The following is a 15,597-nucleotide window of genomic DNA, read 5'->3' as shown; positions in this document are numbered from 1 at the left end:
TTCCAGAAACCCCAAGCATATTTTTTAAAAAAAAAAAAAGGTAAAAAATTAGTTTTTAAGTTTTCCTACAAAATATTAGGAGCGTCTGCATTTAAATGCTTGTATTTTTCAAAGTAATTTCAAAATTCTATGTATTTTAGACAGCTGTAAATAAATAGCTCAAACTTACTTAGTTGTGTTTAATCCAAATTTTACTTCAAGGAACTTCAACACATGTTCATTTTCTTTATGGGGAACAAATGTCTGAAAAAAAATTAAGTGAATATAACTAAATAGTACCTGTAACATAGCCTTCTTTTCCTTCAGATTACAAAACAGTGCAGGGAATAACAAAGCACCCCAAAAATACAGTTAAATCAAAGATGTCATCAATTCAGGAATTTCATAATACAGTAAAATCTCATTTAAATAAATTTTTCTTAGTGTTTCCCAGAAGGTTGTACACTCTTCACGTCATTCCGGTTCTTCAAATGGAGAGAAGAGTGAAGAGTTGCCAGCCAGCTTCCACCAGACCAGCCACCAGCAGGGTGAAAGCTGCAAACTGGGTATAATCCCAGCACAGAGCAAACCAAAGAGGATGGTAATTGATTCCCCTAGTGAACACAGCTCTGGTTCAGCCAAAAGCTGTAGGTGTTTCAGAGACCTTCCAATAAACTATATCCCTTAGCATTCACACACTTTTCTTAACTCACTTTTTTCTGGCTAGATAATTCAGTTCTTGCATTTTACAAGATCAGCCAATTTTTCTGTGGCTCCAAGAGCATAAGATCCACACTGAATGCAGCAACCAAAGGAAGGAGTTTGAGTGTTCTCTCACAAATCTTGCGAGTATTGACTTTTTTTTTTAAATCTATCTTAAGTAATACACCCAAGAAGAATTTGGGAGGGAGCAAGTGCAGGAAGTTTTGGGTTTTTTTGGCTTAGAAGAGGTACTTAGTCACGAAAACATAGGGCTAAACCAAAGCAAAATCCCATTGTCTAATCCCAGCCCCGATGACTCCCACTAAGACAGTGTCTCCCTTCCTGAGTTCCAGATGAAACTGAAAATTAATGTCGAGCTTAAAATGTCACACCTATTCCTGGTTGCTTGCCCCATTCACACTGGCCAGCCAAGCCATAACAGACATTGTGCTTGAGGCACATTTATTAAACAATTTAAAATATGATTCACAGACTGTTTCTAGGACAGAGTAGACTGGGCTTTAGTTTCAACCCAAAAGGTGTTATTTTGGATAAAAATACTTGAGTTATGAGAGGCAACTATATATTTTCACTTTGTTCACATTTATAATAGTGCTGTCAAACGATTAAAAAAATCGCAATTAATCAAGAGATTAAAAATAGTCACGATTAATCACAGTTTTAATCACACTATTAAACAATAATAGAATACCAATTTAAATTTATTATAAATATTTTGGGATATCTTTCTACATTTCCAAAATATATTGATTTCAATTACAACACAGAATACAAAATGTACGGTGCTCACTTTATTTTATTATTTTTGATTATCTTTTTTACAGTGTAAACAAAAGATACAATATTTTTCCATTCAATTAACAGTGCCATGCAAACACCTGTTCTCACTTCAGGTGACATTGTAAATAAAAACCAGGCAGCAGTATCTCCTGTAAATGTAAACAAACTTGTTTGAGTGGATTTGCAGGCTCTAAAGCAGTGGTGGACAACCTGTGGCCTGTCAGGGTAATCTGCTGGCAGGCCGTCAAACAATTTGTTTACATTGATTGCCATAGGCACCGCCATTCGCAGCTCCCATTGGCTGGGAACGGCGAACCGCGGCCACTGGGAGCTGCAGGCAGCTCTGCCTTTGGCGGTCAATGTAATCGAACTGTCTTGCGGCCCGCCAGCAGATTACTCTGATGGGTCACATGCTACCTGCAGGCTGCAGATTGCCCACCACTTCTCTAAAGTTTTACATTGTTTTGTTTTTGAGTGCCACTATTTTTTATATATATATATATATATATATAAATAAAAAAAATACACACACACACACACACACACTTCTACGTATGTAAGTTGCACTTTCATGCTAAGGAGATTGCACTACAGTACTTGTATGAGGTGAACTAAAAAATACTATTTCTTTTATCTTTTTTACAGTGCAAATATTTGTAATAAAAATAATAATATAAAGTGAGCACTGTACACTTGGTATTCTGTGTTGTAACTGAAATCAATACATTTGAAAATGTAGAAAATCATCCACAAATATTTATAATAAATTGGTATTCTATTATTTTTTAACAATGTGATTAAACTGCAACTAATCATGACTTTTTTTTAATCTAGTTAATTTGTTTTGCATTAATCGTTTGATTTAACGGTGAATAACTGACAGCCCTAATTTGTATATTTCCCCATAAAGCAAAAGTGGCTAAAGATTTAATTCTTCCATTTTCCATTAACTTAGTCCAACAACAGCTTCACAGGATAAGCATCATTTGAAAAGGTTTTTTTGCTAAGATTACTTTTATAAAGACATAATTGCATCCCTCCCTAGAGGACATCAACCAATTAAATATCTCTTTCCAAAGGTAAATCTTACCTTCAGTAAGAAATTCATTGTCACTGATATCGTAAATACCAAGTAAAAGTACATTATTTTTAGCATCCTTGAAATAAATGTGCCCTTTTTCATATTCATCTGCAAAAATAAACATTTAAAAAACGTGAATTATTTGGAGTTCATTGTAAACAACAAAAACTACACACTGAATCAGAAAACGATATCCCAATTACCTGAAGGCATTTAGAGAGCATTAAAGCTGCTACAAGACTTAGTAATGGAGATACTAATAAAGCTGGATTTTCAAACTGTAAGAGATATCCCAGGAACAGGGAGAACAGATAGATTTTGTAAACTTCATGCACCTGTTGGGGAAAAAAAAATAAAAATAAAACAAACCTAGAGTTCATATCTTGTTTACAAAACAGGGGAACAACTACAAGTGACAGAAACTTGTGAATCCTTTTACTGCACAATCCTAAGAATTCAGTATTTTAAAAGTGGTTCCACCTTTGTCTGTTGCAAAAATTGCTTGTACAGTGTAAAATGTAAACAGCGTTGCCCTGCTAACCTGATGTTGAAGAAGACAGACTCTAGCTAAACATCCATCCTCTCATCCAGAGATATCAGGAAGTACAGTTCTACTCTGAAAGGTAGCTATGTAAAAGCAGTGTTGGTGGGGTTCCATGATTATCGCTCAGTGACTCCATAGCACATTTGTAAAAGTGCATGACTAAAAGGCTATGTTTTACGAGATACTTTTCTTCTTCCACTTCACTTGCATATCACTGTGAAAGTAGAATGAATTATACTGTAAAAATAAGAATAGATTAAAGAAATGTTGTATGTACCTTTAAGCAGAAATAAGAAATATAGAAATATATGTCAGGAAAAGAGACATTAGGCATAAACAATGGTGCTAATGGCGAAACATTAACAGAAGATCAGTAATAGTCAGTAAGGAGATAAGATATGCATGCCTAGCCCAGGTAAACTTAGCAGATTCTGCTTCCTTTGTTATCTTGTTAAGTTCTTGCCCTTTTATCTGTATAAATAAGATAGTTTGTGTCTTGCATGGTGCTTACATTATCTGGGTGTTATTAGCAGAGCGCTGTGCTAATAAAACAGAGTGGTCTAACAAACTGTGAGTCCTGAGTCTAACTTTGACAATTTGGAGGTCCTACCAAGATGGCAACCGTCTTCACTGGGGCTGTGTGATTCCTGACTGTTTTTGTAGGACGAGTGTGGCGGCCGGCACCTTGGCATTTGGCCCGAGCAGTCCTCCACCAGAACGGAAAGGCGCATGACCAGTGAAGTCTACGCCATCTAACCTGTTGGTTCCCACTCTGTTCTGGTAGGGATCCAGGGATCTGACATCAGGAATCTGGTCAGGTAATTATTTCTGTGTTTTGTCCGGACTGAGGACTGTCCTGTCTCTGTGTCTATCCGTTCTCCCTGTGAAGTGTTTGAGTCTGGGTGCCGTCTCCGTCTGGGGATCGGCCGACCAAGGGGTTCCTGTCCCCGCGGTCTGAGTGAGTGGAACCTGCACAATCGCAGCCGCACCGCATTTTGGGTAAAACTCTTGATGTGAAAGCAAGGGCGACTGAGGCAGTAGCCTGTGGGCTCCTTTTGTGTGTTGCACTGGGCATCGCTCTGACAAACCCAAATTTCCTTCTTGTGTGATTGGTGTGTGAAGTCCTTCTGTATGGGTAACCAGACGTCTAAGTCGGGACAGTTCCCTAAATGAACTCATTTATGTATTTTAGGATGGGTCCAGACTCTCATAAAAAGGGTCCAGACTCCTGTAAATTTCTGGAAAAATGGTCTAGGCTAATTCAGGGGGATCCCAAAACTCAGTGGCCACTGTTTAAATCTTGGAACAAAGACCGAGTGGACGTCTTAAAAGACAAACTCGGCCAACCTAAAACTAAATTGGCTAAAGGAGAGGTTGTTTCATGCAGTGGTGGGAAGAGGCAAATCGTAGATGGATAAAATCAAAACTCGCCTCTCTCAAATATTCAAATAATAAGTTAAAAGCTTTATTAAAAGCCTCCTCTCCCACCACCAGACCGAGCGCTCCCCTTTACCCCATTCTCAAAAAAACCCACCCCGGATCGATCCCAACCCCCTTCATACTCCCATCTCATTGTAAAAAGGACAAAAAGCCCCTTGTTCCGTTCCCTTTTGTTGTCTGCCTCAAAAACTGATTCTTTAGGTGTTCCACTACCAACTCAGCAAGGAGGATGGGCTCCTCAACTAGCCCCCACCCTTCCTGGTCCCTTTCCTTGAACATTTTTCAAAAAATTGTGAAATGACCACAATATCACTCACAAACGGTTCATTGAAAAAAGCAGGATTGGGCCCAGACAAGCAGGCAAGCAACAGATAAAGAAACTGAAAAACAGGTTGGAAGCCCTAAGGACATAGTGTTAGGAGTAGGAAAAAGCAGTAAGTGCAGGCATGAATCCCTGGAACAATACTTAAAATGGTGAAATCTGAGTTGATAAAAGTGTCATTCTGGGAGATAAACAAGTGATTTAAGGGAAGAGAGTGAAAAGTTAACTCTACAGAGGCTAGAGAGAATCAAGCAGTTAAATTTTGTGAAAATGTTAAAAAGTACCATGTTAAAGAGAGAATTCTTGGTTTCTTTGCAGCCAGCCATTCTGAAGGAAAAATGGGCCCTTTTCCAAAAGAATGCCTGTAAATCATGCAAATATATATACAGCTATGTAAAAACAAGGTAGTGTAGAGGAATGTCAAGGAAAAGAAAATGTGTATGTATCTATTTGTCTGTCAAAATATATAAAGTTCTAAGAATCTAAACCAGCACATCTGGTTTGTAAAATTTCTGTTTTGTAGGTGTAAGATAAATTGGTTTTGTTTTTAATGCCACTAAAAATTCATTTGACTCTTTAATTCAGAGTTGCAAAACTGACAGACTTTTTTTGGCTTTGGGATTTAGCATTTAACCCTTAAGGGGTAACTTGATTCTTTACAAAATTTAAAATGTTTTTAAATAAAAATCAAGTCATGGCTGCAATAGGGCAGTCAAAATCAGGAGAATAGGGAGAGATTCTGGAATCTTTTTGTTTGTTTGGTTGTTTTTTGTGTAACAATAGCAGATAAGAACTGTAGTGAAAGAATAAGAAATTAACAGTGACCCTCTGAAGCAACAGCAGAGGTGACGTGCACAAAACAAAAAAAAGCAATGTTAAAAACACGGAGGATATGGCTACATTTGGAATTTCAAAGCTGAGTGTAGTCAGAGCGGCAGCGCTGGGAGAGAGCTCTCCCAGCACTGCATGTAAACCACATCCCTTACGGGTGTAGCGTGCAGCGCTGGGAGCCACGCTCCCAGCGCTGCTGCCCTGATTACACTGACGCTTTACAGCGCTGTATCTTGCAGTGCTCAGGGGAGTGTTTTTTCACACCCCAGTTGCAGCACTGTAAAGTGTGAGTGTAGCCAAGGCCTGAGCCTTAAAATGGCTCTCTGTAATCAGACTGTCACTTTGACAAGGGTACTTAAAAACTCTGTAAGAACAAAAGAAACCGTTACACCTTATGTAAAAATTGATATGGCTAATGTTTTTAAAGTTATAGTATAGAAGAAATGTGCATTTTCCCTAGGACATGTGCAGTGTATATTGTAGAAATGGGTAAAAGAAATGCAAATGAAACATGCTGCTGAATTAAAATCCTATTAGGGCTCCAAAAAGAGCCGCAATAGGCAATAGGCTGTGTTTTCTTTTTCAGATCCCTGTGTGGGTACGTCTACACTACAGGATTATTCCGATTTTACATAAACTGGTTTTGTAAAACAGATTGTATGAAGTCGAGTGCACGCAGCCACACAAAGCACAATAATTCGGTGGTGTGCGTTTATGTACTGAGGCTAGCGTTGATTTCTGGAGCGTTGCACTGTGGGTAGCTATCCCATAGCTATCCCATAGTTCCCGCAGTCTCCCCCGCCCATTGGAATTCTGGGTTGAGATCCCAATGCATGATGGTGCAAAAACAGGGTTGCGGGTGATTCTGGGTAAATGTCGTCACTCATTCCTTTCTCCATGAAAGCAACGGCAGACAATCATTTCACGCCCTTCTTCCCTGGATTGCCCTGGCAGATGCCATAGCATGGCAACCATGGAGCCCGTTTTGCCTTTTGTCACTATCACTGTATGTGTACTGGATGCTGCTGACAGAGGCGGTACTGCAGTGCTACACAGCAGCATACATTTGCCTTTGCAAGGTAGCAGAGACGGTTACCAGTCGTTCTGTACCCTCTGCTATGCCATTGTAAATTGGCAATGAGATGATGGTTATCAGTTGTTCTGTACCATCTGCTGCTGTCATTGGTGCTCCTGGCTGACCTTCGCTGAGGTCGGCCGGGGACGCAAAGACAAAAATGGGAATGACCCCCCAGGTCATTCCCTCCTTTATGTTGTATCTAAAAATAGAGTCAGTCTTGCGTAGAATATGGGGCAAGTGTACTAGAGAGCCACTGTACCAGAGAGCACAGCCACTCCGTGTCAGATCCCGCAGAAATGATGAGCTGCATGCCATTCTAGGGGGCGCCCCTGCAACAACCCCACCCGTTGCTTCCCTCCTCCCCCAACCCTCCTGGGCGACCATTGCAGGGTTCCTCCGTTTGTGTGATGAAGGAATAAAGAATGCAGGAATAAGAAACACTGAGTTTTTAGTGAGATAAAATGAGGGGGAGGCAGCCTCCAGCTGCTATGATAGTCCAGGCAGGACATTAAACGGTGGGGGGGAGAGGAGCACAGCATCCCGCTGCTATGATAGTCCAGGCAGTACAGAATCTCAGCCCCAGTTGCTATGATGAGGACGGTTACCAGCCGTTCTGTACCATCTGCCGGGAATAACCGGGAGTCATTCCTATTTTTACCCAGGCGCCTCCGGCCGACCTCACCTGAGGCCAGCCAGGAGCACTCATGGGATGATGACAAGGACGGCTACCAGTTCTTCTGCACTGTACCGTCTGCCACCAGGAAAGGGAGGGGAGAGGATGCTGTTGTTCAGTGCCGCGGCACCGCGTCTACCAGCAGCATGCAGTAAACATACGGTGACACTGAAAAAAGTCAGCAAATGATTTTTTTCCCTTTTCTTTCATGGGGGGGGGGAGGGAGGGAGGGTAAATTGACAAGATATACCCTGAACCACCCCGGACAATGTGTTTGAACCTACAGGCATTGGGAGCTCAGCCAAGAATGCAAATACTTTTCAGAGACTGCGGGGACTGTGGGATAGCTGGAGTCCTCAGTCCCCCCTCCCTTCCTCCATGAGTGTCCATTTGATTCTTTGGCTTTCCATTACGCTTGTCACACAGCACTGTGCTGTGGACTCTGTATCATAACCTGGAGATTTTTTTCAAATACTTTGTCGTTTCATCTTCTGTAACAGAGCTCTGATAGAACAGATTTGTCTCCCCATACAGCGATCAGATCCAGTATCTCCCGTACGGTCCATGCTGGAGCTATTTTTTGGATCTGGGACAGCATGGCCACCCGTGCTGATCAGCACTCCACGCTGGGCTAACAGGAAACGAAATTCAAAAGTTCGCGGGGCTTTTCCTGTCTACCTGGCCAGTGCATCCGAGTTCAGATTGCTTTCCAGAGCGGTCACAATGGTGCACTGTGAGATACCGCCCAGAGGCCAATACCATTGATTTGCAGCCACACTAACCCTAATCCGATATGGTAATATCGATTTCAGTGCTACTCCTCTCGTCGGGGAGGAGTACAGAAACTGGTTTTAAGAGCCCTTTATATCAATATAAAGGGCCTCGTTGTGTGGACAAGTGCAGGGTTAAATCGGTTTAACGCTACTAAAATTGGTTTAAACGCGTAGTGTAGACTAGGCCTGTGTTAAGACAGAGTCTCTGAGCTCTGCTGATGGCTTTGAATCCAAAAGCCAACCCTGTGCTGATGAAAACTGATAAAGAAAGGTGAGAACTGCCAGCACAAAAGAAGCTGCAAATAAAGAACATACCTGGTCATTGAACAAATTGCCTACATAAAAGGCATGATATAACAAGATACCTTTAATAGATTTAACGCTAATGCTATTGTTAATCTTAGACATTGAAATAAATTTCATGTTAGTAAGTACCCCTGTAACAACATATAGTGTGTATGATTTTTGGAAAAATCCTTGAAGGTAATATGGTAATGCTGCTTCTCAGCTATTATCTGTGAATAAACTTAAAGCTTAACACAGCAGGAAAAACATTACAAACTTGGTCTGCTATATAAGAAGAAAAACTGAGGTACACCACCTCATGGATTTAATGACTAAACAGTGGGATAATTTCCCCATAACCCTTAAAAAGTAGAAGTCATTAAAACCTGGCCTATAAAACAAAAAACACAGAAAAATATGGGGGTAATTCCTCTGTTTTGCCTGCAATCAGCAAGGGTATTTGTAAAAGAACAGAATATTTAAGCAATAATCAATGCCACCCCAAAAGGGGTAGAAAAGTGTTATTTCTGTCTTTCAGAAAATCATAAAAAGCTAATACCAGCTACAGAACAAAAGAAAGAAAAAAAACATCCTGTGATAGCTATGGAATGTACTAAAATGCAGATATTTAGAATGTAAGCTGTTTGGGGTAATATCAGAAAATATTAAGGTTTTAATGCATCTGTTAAAGCAAAGGAAAAGATTATTTTTTAATACCTATCAATATAAATGGATGCAGTATGTCTCCAGTACGGTGAGACAAAATTTGTTAAGTGAAGAAATTGTTGTTAAAATCGCACACCAACAGGCTCTGGAAGCAAAGATATGGAAAGTTAGCCCACTCTCCATATAGTACATGGGATCCTTCTGGCTACCCCGGACTTTGAGCTAGTGGGCTGGGGAGGAAGATAAACTATTGGACACTATCAGAGGGGTAGCCGTGTTAGTCTGGATCTGTAAAAGCAGCAAAGAATCCTGTGGCACCTTATAGACTAACATACGTTTTGGAGCATGAGCTTTCGTGGGTGAATACCCACTTCCTCAGATGCATGGACACTAGAGGTTGTACCAAGTGGACTCCTCAAAAGTGGGTATGCTTGTCCATGCCTGTTGCTCCAAAGCCCTGTAGTAAAGACATTTCACTACAATCCTGTATGTGGGATAAAATGAATAATGAGACTAAAGTACTGTATAATGGCCTATGTGTATGTGTTAATTCTTGGGGAAAAGTGTTTTAAAAGGATAAAAGTGTTAGCAACCCACCAGAAGACAAATGTAAATGTAATGTAAGTACTGTGTTTACCAATAATCTATTTGCCACAACAACAACAAAAGAGTCTCAGCTTACTGTAAGCACTGATTTAGCTGAGTTCTCTATCAATCTTGGCATTGAATGACAGTTACCAATCATCTATTAAAAGGTAAAAGGTAACATAGTTCCTAGAAAAAAAACAACGTGGGAAACAGGACCATTCATATTATACACGCACATGGGGACACGTTAAGAATTGCCACTATAGAAAGACATAGCTTACCATTGGTATAACATATTTTCTGGATGGTCTCACACAACTACCTGCATATTAATGTTACTACCCCTAATTGTTTTTGGTTTTAAATTGTATGTATTTAATTGAAATGTTTAAGATGTGCTGGTGGATAAAACGAATGTATGCAAAGCTAAAGCCACAGGCCCAAATCACCTCCCAGTATTTTCTATCACATGGACTAAATAAGAAGTGACACTAGAGATTAATAATCTTAGTGTCAAAAGGGGGATATGTAGGAGCAGGATTTTATAATGTCCCATAAGAATTAATGTATAGTTTGATTTCATCCTGCTAGCCACCCTTTTTGAATAGCAGAAAGAAATGACCCTCTGGGACTATAAGATTCTGTTTGCCCATATGCATTACAAATTGGGCCCTCTCTTAACTCTTTGTTTTAAGATTTAGTTAGTAAGAGACGGGATTCTCTATTGTGTCTATGTTCAGTGTTTCTCTAGTTTACTTAAGGCCTAGGTCTCAATGTAAATTGTCTTGATTATTAATTGTAAAACTTAGCAAGGTTTAATTTGCAATGCCTTTTTGCTCGATATAAAATACTACTAGTTTGTATTCTCAATCTGTTTGTGTTAATGAGAAATGTATGCATCAGGAAAAGATAAGGCGTGAAGGCCATTCTTATAGCCAGAGTCAAGGAAAGCAGCAAAGAGACTTAAAGAGCATCAAAGAATCATCAGGTACTGCTTACTATGCAGACGGCTGTTAAACTGTCTGGCATCGCAGAGTGAATACATGCTTTGCAGTGTAAGGATGCACCACCCCCAGCAAACCAATCATCACCTCAGGACCATGCAGAGTCAATTCTGACTCCAGAAGAAGACGTAGAGGAACAGCCTGCAATACCTTACAATCTACGCTCTCGTAAGGGGTGCCAGAAGCAGACGATGACCTAAAGCAAGGCCCAAGAAGGAGCAGTAGCGAGCCTAGCGCCTGCTGCCTTGTGGACGTAAAACCATGACTGCAGTTCCCTCAGTTGAGGTTGTCAGAACCAGAAGGACCTTGCCTCCAACATGCATCTCTGGTGGCGCCTGTTCCTTGGCTGCTGGTGTCTTAAGGTCTGGGGAGTCCACAATGACAATTATTTTATCCAGCAGCAACTGTGGATAGCTCAGACCCTTAATATTTCTAAATGCTGGGTCTGCAGCCACATCCCAGCCCACTCTCAAACTGGTGTTCCTGTCCTGGCTATCCCACTCAATTCCCCAGACCTCACTGGAGGACCTTGTCCGTTTAACACAATATGGAACAGTAATGACACCTGGGAAGAGGCTATTGGCAGTTCCTTTATCCCACTTAGGGGATTAATACACCATGCAAAAAGGCTCCTGAGGTTACAAGCAGTAGTTAAAATAATGGCAAATAAAACTGGAGAAAGTTTAAGAGCCCTGGCCAAAGAAACAGGGGCGATCCGACAGGTGGCCCTCCAAAACCATCAGGCATTGGACATAGTGCTGGCGGCCAAAGGAGGGACATGTGCTCTCATTGGAAAACAATGTTGTTGTGTTTATACGTGACAATACCAATGAGGTAATAGATCGCGCTAGCCACTTAGAACAAATCACATATCTTCCCCATGAGGAGCCGAGTTCTTTATGGAAGTGGCTAAGTAACCTGTTCAATTTCTCTGGCATAGGAAACTGGTTGTTTCAGGGAGCCCTGACTATCCTGTTTGGAATCCTAATGATTTTTGTATGTCTTCAGTTAATCTCCTGTTGCATCCAAAATGGTGTAAGACATGCCACACAGATAGCTGCCCCAAACCAGAGTGCTAACATGATGATTCTAAATATCGCTGATGAAGAAATAAAGAACGATTGATTTGTGGAACCCAGTAATTGTTGCTCATGGCGTAAGCTTGACCAAAAGGAGGGATTGTGAACGTAGAATGAATTATATTGTAAAAATAAGAATAGATTAAAGAAATATTGTATGTACCTTTAAGCAGAAATAAGAAATGTTGAAATACAGGTGCCAGGAAAAGAGATATTCGGCATAAACAATGGTGCTAATGGCGAAACATTAACAGAAGATCAGTAATAGTTAGTAAGGAAATAAGATCCGCATGCCTAGCCCAGGTAAACTTATCAGATTCTGCTTCCTTTGTTATCTTGTTAAGTTCTTGCCCTTTTATCTGTATAAATAAGATAGTTTGTGTCTTGCATGGTGCTCACATTATCTGGGTGTTATTAGCAGAGCGCTGTGCTAATAAAACAGAGTGGTCTGACAAACTGTGAGTCCTGAGTCTAACTTTGACATCACCTTACCATGTCACACTACTTAGAATGTTCACATGGAGGTACTGCAACTTGCTTACCATTATTTACCTCTGGGTAAACAGAATCCAGCAATTCTGATACTTACAATTATTTATGTATATGCAAATATACAGTGAAAGAATTTACAATGTGCATTTTAAAATATAGTCGTTTCTTCAATAGACCAGCAATATGGCCCCATCAGTTTGGGACTAAAGCATGTAAGAGCTGGTGTGCATAACTTGTTCCCTACTGTGGGGGAATGGAAAGGAAGCTAATTTGTTGATGTAAGTCACTGTATTTAGGGAGGGGGAGGTTGTTTACTTTTGTGGGTTTTTTTGAAATCTGGAAGGCACACACATATATATCATGCTGAGGGGTACAGTACAAGAACTTAAATAAAAGATTATTCATTTTTATATTCAATCATTTTTCAGAGTAGTTCCAAACTTTAAATATTTCCCCCTACTGAACCTCCTGTTTACATAAGTTATCCAGCCATAAAGGCTGCTTAACCAACTATAGGAGAGAATCATTCAGTGCAAAGTGAGTTTCCAGTAGTATAAAGCCAGCAGACAGGCCCCTAGGCACCTCCCCTCCCTGCTGCCACATACAAAGGAAAAGGGGACATGACCGGAGCAAAGCAGATGTGGCTGTACACTAATTCATGGCTACAGTCCAGGCCCCAGGTTTTTTTGTTTTGTTGTTTTGTTTTGTTTTTCGGGTTTTTTTTTTGGGGGGGGGGAGGTGTTACAGCCAGTGAGTCATAGAGCAGCCCTCAGGCTCTCCTAAGCCTCAAATTGCTCTACACCAGAAGACCAGGCCCTGCCAACCCCTGATCCCCAGAAGACGAGAGGGTAAAGATGAGCTTAAAGCCACTTTATTCTCATAACTAGTGTTATGTGCACTTTAGCTGGACTCCAGGTTTGACTCTAACTCACAAACAGAGATAATCTATGCCCTTTGGAGTTTGTGGAAACAAAACATTGCAGTTACTGTAGTTGTTTAATTCAAGTTTCCAAACAAACAATCAATAGTTTGAAGAGTCAGAATACCTTATCTGTCTGCACAAGGGCAAAGCTGTCCAGCAGGAGGAGAGAGACAGCCTGGACAAACAGCAGATAGTGACTGTACTCCCACATCATCATGAAAGTATATGTTGAAGCACTCACCAAAAGGTAGCAAAACCTCTAGGGAAACACAGAAGAACATTAACTTAATTATCATGTATTTCTGCCATAAGAAAAATTGAGAGATAAACAAAAATCAGTTCACTAGTAATGTAAATTATTTCTTTAAAGAATTAAAATACTAAACTAAGAGTTCATCATTTTCTCAGAAGGGAGTTTCATTTTCTTCGCACTGGATAGTGGGGGTGGGCACGGTAAGGGGTTTTAATATTACTGATAAGCAGCTAGTTTTTACTTAGCTGAATTCTTCTTTTCCCCAGTTTAGTCTTTATTCAGTGAAGAGAGAAGAGGTCATATTTGAAGCAGTCAAAATCATATGAGACATGTCAGAAGAAATTACCAACCTAGACAAGGGACAGGAACAGGTATCTACCACCATATTTCTGACTCCTTGAATGGTGAGGAAAGAACCAAATTCTCTATAACCTTATGCAGCCAAAAAACTCAAAAAAACAACCCCCCACACAACTTTTGACAAATTTCAAAAGTGAGAGAGTTGGTGGCATTAATGTAAGGTTGATTCCCACACTGTTCCCCTCAACCACCATGGTAACATTAGAGGACAGGGGAACATTCACTTTGCAGTGAAACTAAAGTACTAGGTGTACTCCAGATGGCTGCTTTGTAAAAAGCAAACAATTTTTTCTCTTCTTTTTCTGCCTAGAAAGACAATAAGGTAATAAAGGTATAACTACTTCGGAGCATATTTCTACTAGTTGCATTTTGTTAGTAAAGTACTTGTGTTTTACCTCAGCAGAAGAATTTATGTTGTTTTTTAAATAGCCTGTAAGAGCTGCAACTTGACATGCAAAATATGGCAATGCCCAATTTTCCCTTAAAGGAATGGAGTAGTCGATTCTTGTTGTATCTGTCCTAAAACAAAGCGTAGAAGAACAAAACAGAACTATTAAGTTGTTTATGGAATAAAAATATTATGGGAAACCAATTCTGGTTATCATAGATATCTTATTAGCAAACCATTCCTGTTACTGGTGTTTTAATATATTGCACTGTTTACTAGAAACAAAAATCTATTTTACTATTGATAAAAGTCACAAGTTTAACATAGTCAAAATGGAGGGACTTAAAATCTTTATTCAGCTATAAGTATTCTACCACTTTATGCATACAAATAGTCAATAGGACTACTCAGATGACTAAGATTTGTAGGTCAGGGCCCATAAGGGCTGCCTTTCACATTTAGATGAAGTATGGGTTATGGCAGAGAGAATAGATTCTTTACAACTATTACACAATATACGTTTTAGACAAGTACTTTCTCAGCTGCTTAAAACATATCTGCATGTCATCTCAGGAGTCATGTAACATTACCAAACAGCAATCCAGCACCTGTTGATACTCTGCCTACTTCTGAGACTTTTACTGACAAAATGGAAATTACTGATTGATAGGGTGGAAAGATCAGAAAAACATTAGGATTTTCTTATAAATAGTGACTGAACAGCTTCCACACAACTTGAGTCACATTTTCAAAAATGCCTAAATAATATGAGTGCCTAAGTCCCTTAGGAACCTATGTCCCACTGACTTTCAGTGAAATGGATGCGTAAGTGCCTAAGTCACTTCTGAAAATTGGATATAGGCTCCTAAATCGTTTAGACACTTGAAAAAAGTTACCCCCATCTAATTTTTGCTTCTCCAGATACCCTCACAGTGGTCCATTCAGAGCTCTGTATCCACTTTTGCTTTCAATTTCAAAACCTGTTTAATTTTGCTTGCTCATGGAAAAAATGCAGGATTATTCACCATTACCATTTCCTTTTCTACTTCATGTACTTCAGCCAGCCAATGAATAGCATTTTTATTTGCTGATCACAGCCTGAACAGTGAGGACTTTATACCTTTCCTCAAAGAAAGTGCTCTTCAAAAGTTTCAGTTTAAATTCATCAGGACCCCCTTTATCTGATCTAACTAAAACCAGGTCCAGATTGGATAATCAAAAATTCGGATGTGGAGAATGGGAAAGTGTGTGGCTGGAGTGCCATCTAGTGGCCACAGAAGAGACTGGACCTGCGTGTGCTGGTTGGTTGGTACAGAGAGCTGGATAACGGAGAGTC

At 40.1% G+C, this 15,597-nt stretch overlaps 1 protein-coding gene across 3 annotated transcripts in view; it reads right to left on the bottom strand.

Moving 5' to 3' along the window:
- DPY19L4 (dpy-19 like 4) overlaps positions 1-15,597 on the bottom strand; it is a 56,222-nt gene that overhangs the window by 29,485 nt on the left and 11,140 nt on the right. For 2 of the 3 annotated variants that reach the window (XM_030553508.1, XM_030553507.1), the window contains exons 7-11: positions 14,269-14,392; positions 13,385-13,519; positions 2,767-2,898; positions 2,573-2,671; positions 170-243 (exon numbers count right to left, since the gene is read on the bottom strand). In XM_030553508.1, coding sequence (XP_030409368.1) covers positions 170-243; positions 2,573-2,671; positions 2,767-2,898; positions 13,385-13,519; positions 14,269-14,392 — 564 coding nt within the window. The remainder of the gene's footprint in view (positions 1-169; positions 244-2,572; positions 2,672-2,766; positions 2,899-13,384; positions 13,520-14,268; positions 14,393-15,597) is intronic. The other variant, XM_030553509.1, reaches the window with a different exon arrangement.

This window comes from Gopherus evgoodei, chromosome 2 (genome assembly GCF_007399415.2).
Source record: "Gopherus evgoodei ecotype Sinaloan lineage chromosome 2, rGopEvg1_v1.p, whole genome shotgun sequence".
In the NCBI taxonomy this organism is placed as follows: domain Eukaryota; kingdom Metazoa; phylum Chordata; order Testudines; family Testudinidae; genus Gopherus; species Gopherus evgoodei.
This window is presented reverse-complemented; position numbering and strand designations above follow the sequence as displayed.